Raw genomic sequence first — 15,677 nt, 5'->3', positions numbered from 1 at the left:
GGTAGCCGCGCGTTTCGAAGGCCGGCCCGCGCTCCGTGCTGACGTCACCATGAGCCCTGAGCTTTATGGGAGTTGTAGTCTTCGTTCCGCCCCGCTCTGGTCTTTAGTATCTGGGCTGTGGGAGCCACGGGGCGCTGCGGTAGGGGCTAGGGGCGTGTTGCTCCCGCTAGTAGTGAAAAATTACAGCACTACGGAATTGGAAGGCCTTGGACTTCTAATTTCTCGCAAATAATCAATATACGCTTCTATGTTATTTAAAAAAATACGCTTCCGGAATTTTGGTTATGTATGAGTTTCAAACTTTTTATTCAAAGTTTATGCAAGAAAAGAAATGTCTGGTGCCTAAGTGCCAGAGTTGGCTTCCCAGAAGGCTAATCCTCATTGAAATGGACAAGAAAATTGTCTAAGCATTTCTCAGGGAAGATCATTTCTTCCCAAAAGGTTGTAAATTATGTCAAACAATTTCTGCCCCAGAACGATTCAGTACAATTCAGTGGGGACTCCGTGGTATAATTCCTCCCCTTGTGGAGCTGAGAGTTGAATGCAGAAGACAGACACTAATCAGATCGTCCCACAAACAAGCATAACACAGCAGCGGGCAGGTGCAAAAAAAAAGAATCCTACCTAGGGGGCATCCTACCCAAGTGGCATCTTACCTAGGGGGCATCCTACCTAGGGGGCATCCTACCTAGGGGGCATCCTACCCAGCAGACCTCCTACCTAGGTGGTAGCCTACCTAGGGGACAGCCTACCTAGGGGGCAGTCAGGGAAAGTTCCCCAGGAAGGAAGTGGTTGCAGATCCAAAGGATGAACAGGCATTGACCAGGTGGCGGGGGAGAGCATGTGCAAAGTTCCAGTGGGAGGAGACCTTTGGATACACAAAGTGCAAGGAGCAGTGGGGTGGGAGCTGACGCCAGAGGGGCAGGGCCAGGCTGCACGGGGCTCGTGGGTCATGGGTCATGGGTCACAGCGAGGAGTTTTGTCTTTGTTCTGGGAGCAGTGGGAGCCCTGGGAGTGCTGTAGGCAAGGGAGAGGCATGTTCAGAGTTGCACCCTGACTTTTATGGAGAATGAATCACAAACGAACTAGAGTAGGTACAGGTGGACCAGTTGGAGGCAGCTGCAACGGTCAAGGTGAGAGATGGCAGCGATTTTCATCAGGCTGGTGCAGTCGAAGCTGGGGAGAAGGCAGATTCTGGGATTGTTTGGGGAGGTAAAATCGACTTGCCGTTGGCCTGGGTTTGGTGGGTGAGGGAGAAGAGGGGTCAGGGCGCCTGCCCCTAGCTCTCTGGCTCACGTGCCGGGGAGGCACAGGGAAACATCCTGCCATGGACAAGGTGACCTAGAGGAGCCCTGGGCTTCCAGGTGGAGTCATCAAAGGGACAGCTGGACATAACTGCCTAGCACAGGGGAGAGGCCTGGGCTGGGATGTAAATGTGAGACGGAGATGGGACTCAAGCCTGAGGGTGGATGAGATAAACCAGGGTGAGAATGGATATGAGAGGGGAGAGTCTGGGCTTGGCCCAAGGAAACCTGTGTTACAGGCAGCTGCGGGGCGAGCCTGCCCAAGATAGCTGGAGAGGAGGGAAAAGCCAGGAGGGCAGCATAACTACTGGTCCCTTGAAAGCAGAGCACTGATCACGGGTGCCCCACACCACGACATAAAGCCACTCAGCCAACGAGGGCGAACTTTCTGGGACCAGGGGGATGAGGGTGTCCCAGCCGTGGGGAAGCTCCACAGGCAGGCTGTGCCATCTCCAGGGATACGGCCAGGATTCAGGAAAACGGGCTCTGTGACAGCAGGAAGTGTGCATCCTGGAGGGTGAGCGAGAGCTGCTGTCCTGCCCAGGGACCCCTCGCACTCTGTGTTCTCTGAGCTGACCTGCCTCAGAGAGTTCTGCCCAGGAGCTGCCCTGGCTTCTGCACCTTTTGTGGAGGAACTGTGTCTCGTGCCAGATACCCACCTGCATCCCTCCAGGACCTGTGAGGAGGCAGAACAAAGTCCCCACGCCAGGTGAGGGGGGTGTTACGTGCCTCGCGCCCACCATACAGGCCAACTTGGGGAACTGAGGCCTTGTTTTCATGCTGTCCTTCTTGCTGGGGCCAGGATGATGGAGGGGACAGCATTTTCCAAGGCAGTGGAGGGGGGGATTCTCCCAATTGAACCTGGTCCCGCCCCACAGGGTGGCAGAGATTGGCTGCTGTGAGGGAGGCAGACACTCCTGCATGGAAACCCCAGAGCGAGGAAACCAAGGACCCCCACCCAAGAAGCAGCTCCTAGAGGCCAGTGCAGGGTGCCGGGCCACGATCTGTGGGGCAGTCTGCTCTGCTGGGCCCACCCTGGCACAGGGACGGAGGACTCACCGGGCTGTGACAATCCGGCCCCCCACTCCCTGGGAAGGAGAGGAGGGGCAGGTCCCGGCTGGGTGTGGAGTGGAGCCACAGAGGACTTCAAGTCTGGACTGCTTTCTCAGAGCTTGTAGTAGCTTGTTTATTTCTCAGTAGCCACACAAGACTCACAAGATTGAGCAGCGGGAACGGGACTTCTGGAGATGACCTCACCCAGCCTTCTTATTCAGCGGGTCAGGACGCCCAGGCCCCTGGCACCAGCCCCAGGACGCAGAGACCCCACCCGCCCAGCCTCTGGAGGGTTCTAGGCCAGTCAAGGGGGCTGCATCCCTGCTGAGATGACTGAGGCCAGCAGGAAGTGGGTGGGGAGGAGGACGCTGGGTGTCACAGTTGACAAGGGGTGGCTCCTGTCCTGGGGTGGCTTGGTGCCTCCTGGGGTGTGGTGGGGGGTTGAGGAAGTTGATCTGCTCTGTGCCCCGCATCCCACCCCCGAGTCTCCCCGGCCCTCCTGCCCACTCGCCCTTGGAAGGGAAGGTGCATCGAGCACGGAGCATCGGTGCGCTCTCCTTCCGCGGGGCGGGTGGCGCGGGGACACACGCAGAGGGGCTCCCGCGTTGAGCTCCAGGACGCAGGCAACTGGGCAGACACCAGGTTAGAGGCTGGCGTCCTCTCCCAACTCCTATTAGGGTAGGTCTGTCCTCTCCCTGAGCCGGCCCCAGAGGGTGCCACCGAGCCCAGGAGTAACTCTGCAGCCGTCAGCAGCTCTCCTTCGGGGGCTTCTTGGCTCCCGGCAGGAGCCTCGCGGACGCCGATGCGCGCTTCTGGTGTCGCCACTTGGCCCGGCGGTTCTTGAACCAGACCTGAGGAGGAGGAGGAGGGGCGCTCAGGCAGGCCCAGCCCCGGACCCGCGTCCCGCGCGGTTCCCAAGTGGACCGGCCGGGGCTTCGGGACGGACGTGGGCTGCGGGGCCGGCCCCGCGCAGCGGCTGCGCCACCGTCCCTCATCCACTGCCGATGGAGACCGGGGCTCGGGCCGCGGGACCGGGACCCCTTTCCCACCGGGAGCGTTCTCCCCGCCCGCCCCTTCCCACCGCCGCCTCCGTCCGGCGGCGCCCGGGACGCCCCTTCAACAGCTTCGCGCTCTTCCGAGTTCCCCAAATTCCGGAACAGAAACGCGCGCCTCATTTGTCATGGGCGGGGGGTGGGGGGTTAAAACTAAGGAAAAGAAAACGAGCCCGACATCTGCTCCAGCCCGCGCCCTTCCTCCCGCGCCATCCCCAGGCGCCGCTGCCCGGGACCCACCCGGCGCCCCTGCTTTCCCGGGGCCTGTGCGCCTCCGCCCGCCATGCGGGACCGGCTCTTCCAAGGCTGCAGGCACCCACCTCCACGCGCTCCTCGCGCAAGCGAATGCGGCCGGCCAGGCGCTCGCGCGTGCCCACGTCGGGGTACTGGTTTTGCACGAAGAGCGCTTCCAGCGCCTGCAGCTGCTCCTCGCTGAAGATGGTGCGGTGGCGCCGCGTGCGCCGCTGTGGGCCAGGGCCGCCCGCGTCGGGGGGCGCCCCGGAGCCCCCGGTGGGTGCGGCCAAGGGCAAGGGCGCCGCGGGCCCCAGCCTCAGAGGCCACGGCAGCCGCGCGCCTGCGGGACGAGGGCGCGGTGAGGCGCGGGCTGGGGGCCGGGCTCCGCTCCCCCCCGCGCCGCCCCGGGTCCCCCAGCTCCCGCGCCCCGCGCCCACTCACCCAGGCCGGCGGCCGGCTCCGGGGACCCGCGGGGCGCCGCGCGGGGGCCGCAGCAGCAGCAGCAGGCGCAGGGCACGGCCTCGGGCGCCCCAGGCTGCCCCGGCTCCGCGGGGCTCTGGCGGCCGGCGGGCGGCGGCGGGCGGGCGGCCCGGGCCGGGGGGCTGCTCTCGGGCAGGCCGGAGAGGATATGTTCGATGGAGAAGGGGCAGGGCCGCCCGGGACCCCTGCGGCCCGCCGCGCCCCGCGCCGCCGCCATTCCTCCCGCCCGCCGCCGCCGCCGCCGCCGCCGCCGCCGCCGCCGCCGCCGCCGCCGCCGCCGCCGCCGCCGCCGCCGCCGCCGCCGGAATATATCCGTCGGGGGGGCGCGCCGTAATCCCCGAGCCGGGCGCCGCATCCACGCGGGTTAATCCCGCCGCGCGGCCAGGAGCGTGCTAATCCCCGGCGGCGGCGGAGGCGGGCGGGAGCGGTCGCAGGAAGCCCTGCGCCGCGAGTCCATGCCCCCGACTCGCAGGGCTGGCAGACGTGCGCAGGGCCGCCTCCACTGCCCGCCGGCCCGCCTCCACTGCCCGCCGCCCCTGGTCCAACACTGCGGCGGGGGCAAGGCCTCGAGGACGCCCGGACCACGGCAGACCCTGGGCGCGGGGCCGCCTCCTGGCCCAACTCCTGGGTGCCCCGGTCCTGTAGCCACCGCGGCCAGGTCTGGTTCCTTGTCCCCTTCGGGGACCTACCAGGCGGAGGAGCAAGTCTGGAGAACCGCCCTCACCCCAGACTGCACAGTCTTCTGGCCCCCAAACTCCTGAGCTTCAACCTCAAATGGGGCCCAATACCCTCGGCAACCCCGCGGTCCCACCGCACTTCGGCCCAAATTCCCCCGCACCCTCCACACACATACTTAGGAGCCCGGGTCTCAACCTCGTGGAGGAAACGGGGGTGCGGGCGGGAAGCTATCTCTGCTCATCACCAAACCCGCAGCCCCACTGCCCTGGGCCCCCAGTTCTTTGTCTTTTCTCCTGGGCCCCATCGGAGGCCCCACTTACGTGCTCTGGGGAAATTTATCATCTGCTTTCCGGTACTTCCCAGAATCCACCCCAAACCATTACCACCCCCTCCCCACCCTCATCACAGCCATTCTTCTCAGGAGTTGACTCCTGTGTCCACACCCCCACTCCTCAGCTCCGTCCACACCATCCCTCCGGGTCATTCTGCCCAACTTTGTCGGTGACCTGCACTTTGCCAATTCCAGGAAGACCGTTTCATCCTCATCTAAGCAGTGTCGGACAGCTGGCCAGGACTTCTGCTGAAGGCCTTCTCTGGACCTCTGAAAAGTTACTGTGTGGCTCAAAGGACAGAGCAGCAGACGGCCTGGCTTCTGCCCCAGCTGTCACTTCCTGGCTGTGGGATAGGTTCCTTCACCACCACCACCCCCCGCCGTGCCTCAGTTTCCCAGTCTATAAACTGGCATAATAATAGCGACCTAACTCTCAGGTGCTTGGAGGGCTCAACCAGTTACTGTGTGCGAGGTTAGAACCCCGCTGGGCAGGGGCCTCCATGAATGGCAGGTACCATTAGGGGGGCAACACACGGTCTCATGCTTCTCCTCCCACCTCACACACCCTTCCTCAGGCTCCCTTGCTGACTCCACTCTGGTGTCAGTGAGGACTCTGGACTTCAAGTGACAGAACCTGCTGACTCAATTGTCATAAGAGTCCTGACACCGGCTGCCCAGGATCTGTTAATCTGGAAGCTCTGTGAAGGAGCCACCACCTCTGTGAGTGGGCCACCTCATGGTTGCAAGATGGCTGCCACTGCCCCAGAGCTCCCATCTCTTCCCACGGGTCCCTTTGGGTGACCCTGGAAACCTCTCCCAGCCAACTTCCCTCGCAGAACCATGTGCTCACCATTAGATCAGAGAGGCACCTGGGGGTCGACTACCCATCGAAGTCAGTTCCTCAAGGATGGGGGCTACAGGGTCAGTGGTCATAAAGGCTGGGCCCTGGCTGTTCCTTTATCCCTCCCCACTTCTGAAGCTTCAGACACCACCTCTGTGCCAAAGACTCCCCAGCTGATACATCCAGCCTGACTTCTCCCTCTGCTTCAGGCTCTCATCTCCCTAAGTACCTGCTCCATGTCCCATTTCAGCCACCAATGAACATCTCCCAGTCACCATGCCTGGGGCAGACTCAAGATCTCAAAATCCATCCCTTGCTTGGTATTCCCCACCTTGATAAATGGGTTGCCTACCCACCTATCCACCTTGGTAGATGCACCATCTCTCCACCTGTCCACCTCTGCATACACCCCATGTCTCCACCAGTCCACCTTGATAAGCGGCCCACCGTGATGCATTTCAAAGATGTCAGCAAATCCTTTGACACTCCTCCCTTCAGGAGGTGAAATCTAATCCCCTCTCCTTGAATGTGGGCTGGCTTAGTGACTCGCTTCTAACCACTAGGAGGCAGCAGAAGTGACACTGTGATTTCTGAGGCCAGGTCTTACAGCTGGGTGACACAGCTTCTCTCTCTCCTCTTGGGATGCTTGTTCTCCGAGCGCAGCCACCACGCTGCGAGGAGGCGCCTGCAGCCACAAGGAGAGGACATGGAGAGCAGTTCCCACCAGCAGCTCCAGCTGAAGGACCAGCCAACAGCCAGTATGGAGCACCGCCAAGGGGGGGGGGGCAGTCAGCCTTCCGGTGGCTTCTGTCCCAGCCACCATCGACTGCAATCGCAGGAGAGGGAAAGTGAGAACGGCGAGAGGCAACAATAGGAGGTGACTGTGGTGTCCTCAGCACTGAGTGTGAGGTGGCTATCATGGGCTCTAGGTAACCAGACAGGTCCTGGTACTGGAATGCAATGCTGCAGATACAAACTCTAAACCATGGGCACTGGCTTTGTGACCAGGCAGTGGGGGGTGGGGGGAGTGGGAAGGACCCTGCTGAGACTGACGGTGGGTCTTAGGGAAGGTGAGGAGAATGTACTGGAAGATGGAGGGAAGGAGACCCTTGTTGTGGAGTGGCAAGAAGTTTAGCAATATTGTCACCTGTCATAGAACAGGAAATAGGAAATGTACCTGGTGAGGCAGATGATGTAGCTACGGAGATGCCCAGCGGGGGTATTGAAGGAGCTGCCTGGCTTCCTCTAGCTCCCTACAGAGGAAGGAGAAAGAGATGTTCAAAACAAAGCAGCCAGAGTTAGATTTACACCTACTGCATGTATCAGCAATTCTGTCCCTGGGATTCACCCTGGAGAAATGAAAACTTGTGCTCACACAAGACGCTGCCCATGAATGTTTAGAGCAGCTCTAGTCATTATCAACAAAGCTGGGAAACAACTCAGACGCTCATCAGCTGGTGAATGGATGAACACGCCGGGGTCCGGGGTCCACGCACACCAGGGAGAAGCCCAGAGTGACAGCGACACGAGCAACAACACGGATGGACCTCACACACATCGTATTTAGTAAAGAACAACTTTCAAAAGGCTACATACTGTGTGACTCCATGTATTGGACACTTTGAAAAAGACGACATTGGAGTGATGGCAATGTAATCAATGTTTGTGGTGGGGGAGCATCCGAGGGAGTGGGGGTGGGTGCTGAGGGGAGGCTGGTTCCACTCTAGCCCAGGGGGTCTGGGGCCCCCTTGATTGAGGTCGGGGTGCACAGCCTTCCTGGGCAAGGCAGCTCCCACCAGTGATGCTCCAGGGAAGGGGCAGCTGCAAGTCAGCAGCTCACACCGCTGGGGCACTTCCTGCAGCCCTGCTGCCCTCAGCCCACCCACTCTCACGTTAAGTGCACTGAAGTCAACCTCCCCAGGATTCTGGCTGGGCACATTTTCTGGATGTAAGTGGGAGAGGAAGGCTAGTGGGACAGGCTGCGGCTGCCATGGTCCCAAGGCTGTAACCTGGCGCCATCCCCCTCTCCTTATCAGATATATAATGTACAAATATTTTCTCCGATTCTGTAGGTGGTCTCTCACTTTTTTTTAAAATTAATTAATTAATTTATTTTTGGCTCCATTGGGTCTTCGTTGCGGTGTGCGGGCTTCTTGTTGTGGTGGCTTCTCTTTGTTGCAGAGCACGGGCTCTAGGCACGCAGGCTTCAGTAGTTGTGGCACGCGGGCTCTAGAGCGCAGGCTCAGTAGTTGTGGCGCACGGGCTTCGTTGCTCCGCGGCATGTGGGATCTTCCCAGACCAGGGCTCGAACCCGCGTCGCCTGCATTGGCAAGCCGATTCTTAACCACTGTGCCACCAAGGAAGTCCGTTTTCTCACTTTCTTGATGGTGTCTTCTGAAGCACAAGATTTTAAGATTTTGAATAAGTTGAATTGTTTTCTTTGTTTGCTTATACTTCTGGTGTCATTTCTAAGAAGACATTGCCAAATCCAAGATCATAAAGATTAACCCTGATGTTTTACAGTTTTATAAACTATAAGTTTTCTAGTTTTAGCTCTTACATTGATCCATTTTGAGTTAACTTTTATGTATGATGTTAGGTGAGGATCCAATGTCATTCTTCTGCATTTGGATATCCAGTTGTCCCAGCCCCATCTGTTGAAAAGATTATTCTTTCCCTCCTTGAATTGTTCCCCATCCCCCAGTTGCAAATCAATTGACCATAAATGTGAGGACTTACTCCTGGATTCTGAATTCTGCTCCATCGATCTATACATTTATCCTTACTGTCTTGATTACTGTAGCTTTGCAGTCAGTTTTGAGATTGGGAAGTGTGAGCTCTCCAACTTTGTTCTTTTTTTCAACATTGATTTGGCTATTATGGTTCCCACAAACTTTCATGTGAATTTTAGGACCAGCTTATCAGTTTATTCGAAGAGACCAGGTGGAATTTTGATACAGATTACATTGCATCTGTAGATCCATTTGGGGAGCCCTGCCATGTTAACAACATTAACTCTTCCAATCCATGAACATAGGATGTCTTCCATTTATTGAGATCATCTATAATTTCTTTCAGTAATGTTTGTAATTTTCAGAGTATACATTTTTTACTTCTTTAATTTATTCTTCAGTATTTTGTTCCTTTTGATGCTATTATAAATGGAATGGTTTTCTTAATTTCATTTTCAGATTGCTCACTGCAAGTGTATAGAAATACAATTGATTCTGTACACTGATCTTGTATCTTGCAACCTGCTGGATTTGTTTATTAATTCTAATAGTTTTTTGTGGATTCTAAAGGTTTTCTATATACAGGGTAATGTCATTTGTGAACAGAGATCTTTACTTTTTCCTTTACAACACTGGTGCCTTCTGCTTCATTTTCCTAAGAAGTTCCCTGGCTAGAACCTCCAATAAATCACCGAACAGCAGTGGTGAGAGTGGGCACTCTCATGTTGTTCCTGCTCTTAGAGGGAAAGGATTCAGTCTTCATCATAATGTATCATGTTAGCTGTGGATTTTTTTAATAGATGCCCTTTATCAGGTGGAGGAAGTTCCCTTCTTTTTTTTTTTTTTATAATGTAGAATAACATTTCTTTTTTTTTAAAATAAATTTATTTATTTATTTTTGGCTGTGTTGGGTCTTCGTTTCTGTGTGAGGGCTTTCTCCAGTTGCGGCGAGCGGGGGCCACTCTTCATCGCGGTGCGCGGGCCTATCACTGTCGCGGCCTCTCCCGTTGCGGAGCACAGGCTCCAGACGCGCAGGCTCAGTAGTTGTGGCTCACAGGCTTAGTTGCTCCGCGGCATGTAGGATCTTCCCAGACCAGGGCTCGAACCCGTGTCCCCTGCATTGGCAGGCGGATTCTTAACCACTGCACCACCAGGGAAGCCCAGAAATTCCCTTCTATTTCAAGTTTGTTGAGTGTTTTATTACAAAGAAGTGTTGTACAATCCATCTGGTTTTTTCAGGAGCTAGACTAATGAACTAAATCATGGGTTTGCTAGATACCACCACCTGCATCCTTTAAGTCTTTAGCCATGACATTCGACTCTGCTATTCTTCCTAAGAGGAAGCATTGTTTTTCTTCTTGGTAGGGGGCAGTTCAGGAGCTCTCACTTACAAAATAGGTCTTACTCTAAAGATCAGAAACCACTGCGGAAGTTCTGCCAAATGCTACATATGTCTATTCCAATTATGCATTCAGAAACTGGAGAATAGCCAGTGGGTAGGTTAGGAGCCCCCAGGGGTCCCCTGTGAGATGGAGTTGGGTCAGTACTCCATTTATCGCCTGCCCTCTCTATACTCCCAATCCAATGGAGAGGCCATGACAGCACACTGGGTCCCAGGGACCAGTGTTAACATGGAGCCTGTATCCAACGGCTCTGAGATGGCCTGGGTTTTCCTCTTCTCCAGCATAAAATTACCTGAGGAAAGGGACATAACGTACCTTTGCAGAGGATTAGGGGCATCAAGCCTACAAACACTCTCCACAGTGTTGCTGGATCCTTCCTCACAGGAGGAGACTTCAGCAGACGAGGTCTGCATCTGAGAACTGGCTGGAACTTGAGCAAGGGATCGTGACACTCCTTTGGGTCTGGTGATTTCAGTCTTTTGCTCTTCTATTATTTTGTTTTTAATGTGGTAAAAAATACGTAGCATAGAATTTACTGTTTTAACCATGTTTAAGTGTACATTCACAATGTTGTAAATCATCATCACTATCATTTCAAGAACTTTCCCATCATCCCAAACAGAAACCCTGTACCCATTAAATGCTAGCTCCCCATTTCCTCCTACCCTCAGCCCCTGACAACCAGGGGTTATGGCTGAGTACCATTGCATGTATACATCACAGTTTAAAATCCATTCATCCGTCAGTGGACATTTGGGTTGTTCCTACCTTCTGACTATTGTGCATAGTGCTGCTGTGAACATGGGTGTACAAGTATCTGCTCGAGTCCCTGCTTTCACTTATTTAGGGTAGATACTTAGGAATGGAATTGCTGGATCGCATGATAATTGTATGTTTAACTTTTGAGAAACTGCCAAACTGTTTTCCATAGCGGCAGTACCATCTTACATTCCCACCAGCAAAGCACAAGAATTCCAATCTCTCCACATCTTCACCACCATTTGTTATTTTGCCTTTTTAAAAAAAAATTTGTAGTCATCCTAATGGACGTGAAGTGGCAGTTTATGTTTTTGTTTTGTTTGGTATTTTGGCAGCACGCGGGATGGTTCCCCAGCCAGGGATCAAACCCAGGCTTCTGCAGTGAAAGTGCTGAATCCTAACCATTAGGCCACCAGGGAACTTCCTGGTAGCTTACGGTTTTGATTTACATTTCCCTAGTGACTAGTTATGTTGAGCATCTTTTCATGTGCCTATTGGCCCTTTGTAGAACATATTTTTTTGGGGGAAATACAATCCAACCTTGCTGATTTCATGTATTAATTTATAGACCTCAATTTAATTTTGTATATACTTTAAGGCTTTCTATGTAAACGATGATATCACATGAACATATTATCTGCTAGTGTTACTTCTTCATCTACAATCTTTATGGCTTCCATTCCTTTCTTCCTTTCTTTTTTTCGGCACAGCATGGCTTGCAGGATCTTAGTTCCCCGACCAGGGATTGAACCTGGGCCCCGGCAGTGAAAGTGCTGAGTCCTAAGCACTGGACCGCCAGGGAATTTCCAGGCTTTCATTTCTTTTTCTCGTGTTATTGAAATGTCTAGACCTCCAGTAGAACGTTGAATAAAAATTGAGAAATCAAACATCTTTGCCTTGCTTCCAGTCTTAGAGAGAAACAACTCAGTCCTTAAGCACTAAGTATGATGATAGATGTAGGTCTTTCATAGATGCAGCAAAGGTTATTTTTTTCATAGATGAAGGAAAACCCATCCCTTTGCTTTTCCCAGTTTCTCAAGGGTCATAGCCTGTTCCTCCATCTTCAAAGACGGCAACAGTGGGTCAAGTCTTTCTGACCATTGCATCATTTTGACCTCTTCTGCCCCCTCTTCCACTTTTAAGGGCCCTCATGATTACATTGGACCCACCAGAAATAATCTCCTTATCTCAAGATGATAAACTTAATCACAATTGCAAAGTCTCTTTTGCCATGTAAGGTAACATATTCACAGATTCTGGGGCTCAGGATGTAGATATCTTCGAGGGGACCATTATTATGCCTAGCACAGTTCAATCCCTGGTTGGGGAACTAAGATCCCACATGCCACGCAGCATGGCCAAAACAAACAAACAAACAAACAAATTAAAAAAACAACAAAAAAAACAGTATCTAGTAATTTAGATAAGCCTCAAAAGATATTTAAAATGAGTGAGCAGAGTTACACTTCTCTTAACGGTAGAGTCACTTGCTTTGGACTAATCCTCCTATGGATAACAATGATAAACTCTGAACAATATATTTTTTAAAAAACTGAAAACACTGGATATGAACAGGTAGAAACTCGAAGGAGGGTCAACACATGTACCAACACTTAGGACTTCAACATCTCTTTTTGGGGGGACACAACAGAAGCATAGGGGGACTAACCATCCCAGTTGCACACTGAGAGTCCTGCCTCCTGGGAAACTGATGAACAGGGTGACACGGGTGGTCACGCTGGAAGCAGGACAGAGCTGGGTGAGGGGTGGAGTGTTAAGCGACAAGGCATCTGGGTCCGTGGAACCCCCCAGGGAAGCACTGGGGCAGACACAGGCTGCTTCAGATTTCAACTGTCTCGAGGAAGCAGGGACCAGCCTTTTAGTCCCTATGCCGGTCAGTCCTTGTCTGCTGTGTAGGTGGCTCCATCACCCAGGGCAACATTCCAAGGTGGAGGCAGCTGTGCACCATTGCTCGCTAACACTCAAGAGGAGCAGGATGGGTGAGCTGACCACTGAAGGGGTCCACGACACCATCTGCTGGTCCACACCCACACACTGGTCCTCCTTGGTAAACGGCCTGCCTTTTCACCTCGCCACCTAGATAAACAACACCTAGACTTCTGTTCACCATGGTAAATGCACACCTGCCCACCCACCCATGTGCCTCCATGACACCCACCTGCCCTCAGAGCTGCCCAAGCCTCAAACTGCATGCAGTGCTGGACATTCCCCTACTGCCACCCCCAAATCTCACCAGTTCTGCCACCCGCCTCAATGCCAATGCAGATGCCGGCCACCTGGGCCCCCACAACGGCCTTTCTACCTACTCCCGGCTACTCTCCTGGCCTGAGACCCTCCCCAAAGTGAGCCTGCTGTGGTGGCTCAGGTGCGCTCTGCATACAGATCCAATCACGGCGCTCCCCTGCTCCAAACGCTCAGGATAAGAGGATCAGCCGCCTCATCTCCGTGCTCCCCCAGCCCCTGGACTCTGACACCTCTGTCCACCTGCCCCAGCTGGCCTCTGCCTCCTTCCTCCAGCTGCCCAGGCTCTGGGTCAGCTCCGCCACTGCGCCCAGCTCGCAGCCAACCCAGTGCGCTCAGCCCCATCATGGGGTTCAGCGTGGCTTCTGCAGAGGGGCCTTCCCTGCGCACCCCACCTGCCCGCTGCCAGGGGTCTCAGGCCCCCTCCCCCTGCACACGCTCCCTCCACAATCCCAGTCGCTCCCGGCTGCCCTCCCTTCTGTTTCCCGGACTAAAGAGCAGACCCAGCTGCTTCCAGGACTGGTCAAAGCTGGTCAGTGCCAAGAGACAGGGGCAGATGGGGGGCAGGGGCTCCGGGGGGTGAGGAGGGGCCAGAGGAGCATCAGGGGCCAAGGGAATGGATCTGCAGGTAAGTCCTGAGGAACCACGGGCTTTGGACAGTCAGAGGCCGGAGCGCAAGGTAGGCCCAGCAAGGTCCAGGGCCGGTTTGGGGGTTAGGTCCCAGCAAGTGCGGAGGTGAGGCCAGAGGGGAGGCGGGGAGCGTGGTTCCTGGGCAGCCAGGGTGGGGGCGGGGAGGGGTCCTGGGCGCAGCTCGGGGCTGGGGAAGGCGGACTCGGGATGGAGGTGGGAAGCGGCCCCCACCCTCCCTCTCCCCGCAGCTCCCACCCGGGCTCCCTTTCCCGCCCCCTCCCTGGCGGGACAGGCGAGGCCATCAGGATTCCCCTGATTGCTTTCTTTCATGCCGGTGCATTTCTCAGCAGCAAACGCCCGCTAATGCCTTCTTTATCACGGAATTAGGGGATTTAGGGCCCTCAGCACAAAGAGGCCCTGGATAGCAGCCGTAATCAAGTGCCAATCGGCCGATCTCGAGCGGGCCTGGGAAGAAAGAGAGCGCGGGGATTAGCGCGGCGGGGCCGAGATAGCATCGCGCGGCCGCGGGCTGAGGCCGCCGGGGAGGGCCGGCTGCGCCGCGGAGAAAGGCCGGCTTAGCCGCTGGGCGCCGGGGATTCTGAAACCATTAGCGGGGATTAGCACGAGGGTTAATCTGCTTTGGCCACTCAATTGTCAGCGGGACGCGCGCGCAGTGGACCCCTCGGTGGAGCGACCGCGGGACCTCTGCAGTCCAGGCCCCGGGCTGGTCTCGGTTTCCCCAGCGGTGACTGGGCCAAGCCCGGCCCCGAGAACCAGAGGAAGGGATGAACCCCTCGGTCCATCAGGCCAACGGGTTACGCGTGCACCTGGCCCAGCAGGTGTGAGTGGAGCCTGGGTCTTGGCTGCAGCCTCCACCTCTGCCAGCCTCTGCGGGAGGTCAGGGCACAGCCCCTGCCTGTCCTCAGGGACCCCTTCCCTTCTCCTGGCCGGCTCCTCCCCATCCTGTTCCCCTCCACACTCCACGTCTGGCTCCGTTCACCCCTTGTGGACTTGGTGCCGGCCTCCCCACTGAGCTCGGGTTCCAAAGCAAGGCACACACCCCTCCCCATCCCACAAGGCCAGGAAGCAGGTCGCAGACCAAGGGGATGCTGTCCAAGGCCAGGGAGGAGCCACTGCTTGCAGACCCTCCATCTCTCCCTTGGAATCCCATCCCAGGGTGTGGACCCCTGAGCCAGCTGATTTAACGCCACCTGCGGCCTCCTCAACCGCTTATTTTCAGGTCCCTCATTAGGTGGGGCAGGGTGAGGACTGTGCAGACCTGGGCCTCCATAGATCCCAGAGAGTTCCTCTGTCTCTGCCTGGGTTTTCCCATCTGAGAAGTGGGGCTGACTGAGAGGAGGAAAGGTCCTGGCAGGAGGCCCACTGACCAGGGGTGCCACCTGTGTTTACTGCTGCCTTCTGGAGGGACATGCCCCAGGCCCCACTCCTCCTCCTGGGTTGGTAATGACAGGCTCCGGAAGTGGGGGACTTAGAGGGATGTGCCTGCACCATATGGCTGCCCTGGCCTCCTCTTCCATGGGGATGTGCCATGGCCACCGTGCCTTACTTGAGCCCACGGCTGGAAACAGGTGGCTGGGTTGGAGATGGCCAGGCAGGCAGGACTGGGCGGCGCCATCAGTGGAGAGGCTGGTGGACCTCCTGGTCCCATCCCGCGACCCTATCTCCTTTCCCGTGGCTGAGACTGGGGACCTTGGAGCAAAAAGCTGCACGGGGAGGAAGACACAGGGGTGAGCCTCAGGCAGGCGCGTCAGGAACGCCCGTAGCAGCGTCCAGCGTGGGCGTTGGACGTTGGGGAGGGTGGGCGATGGTGGCTGCGCCGGCCGAGTGCTGACTGTTGGAGGCTGCAGACGAGGTCGGTGCACAGGCGATCCGCTCCGAGGACCTGGGTCTGGCGGCA

At 56.0% G+C, this 15,677-nt stretch overlaps 1 protein-coding gene across 2 annotated transcripts; it reads right to left on the bottom strand.

The window, feature by feature from the left end:
- Window position 1: 1 nt before the first annotated feature.
- Window positions 2–15,431, bottom strand: GSC2 (goosecoid homeobox 2). 2 transcript variants are annotated; one of them, XM_082354070.1, is made up of 4 exons: window positions 15,327–15,431; window positions 7,151–7,226; window positions 3,730–3,983; window positions 2–3,208 (listed from the first exon to the last, which is right to left on the bottom strand). In XM_082354070.1, exons 1-4 carry the CDS (start codon window positions 15,426–15,428, stop codon window positions 3,104–3,106), a joined length of 537 nt encoding a protein of 178 aa, XP_082210196.1. In that variant the 5' UTR covers window positions 15,429–15,431; the 3' UTR covers window positions 2–3,103. The 2 variants fall into 2 exon arrangements, with proteins under 2 accessions (XP_082210196.1, XP_082210195.1); XM_082354069.1 differs by lacking the exons at window positions 7,151–7,226; window positions 15,327–15,431 and adding an exon at window positions 4,085–4,362.
- Between the last annotated feature and the right edge of the window lie 246 nt (window positions 15,432–15,677).

Source organism: Balaenoptera borealis, assembly GCF_965194805.1.
Source record: "Balaenoptera borealis genome assembly, chromosome: 14".
NCBI lineage: Eukaryota > Metazoa > Chordata > Mammalia > Artiodactyla > Balaenopteridae > Balaenoptera > Balaenoptera borealis.
Note: the sequence above shows the minus strand (reverse complement) of the source record. Positions and strands in the feature narration are given on the sequence as shown.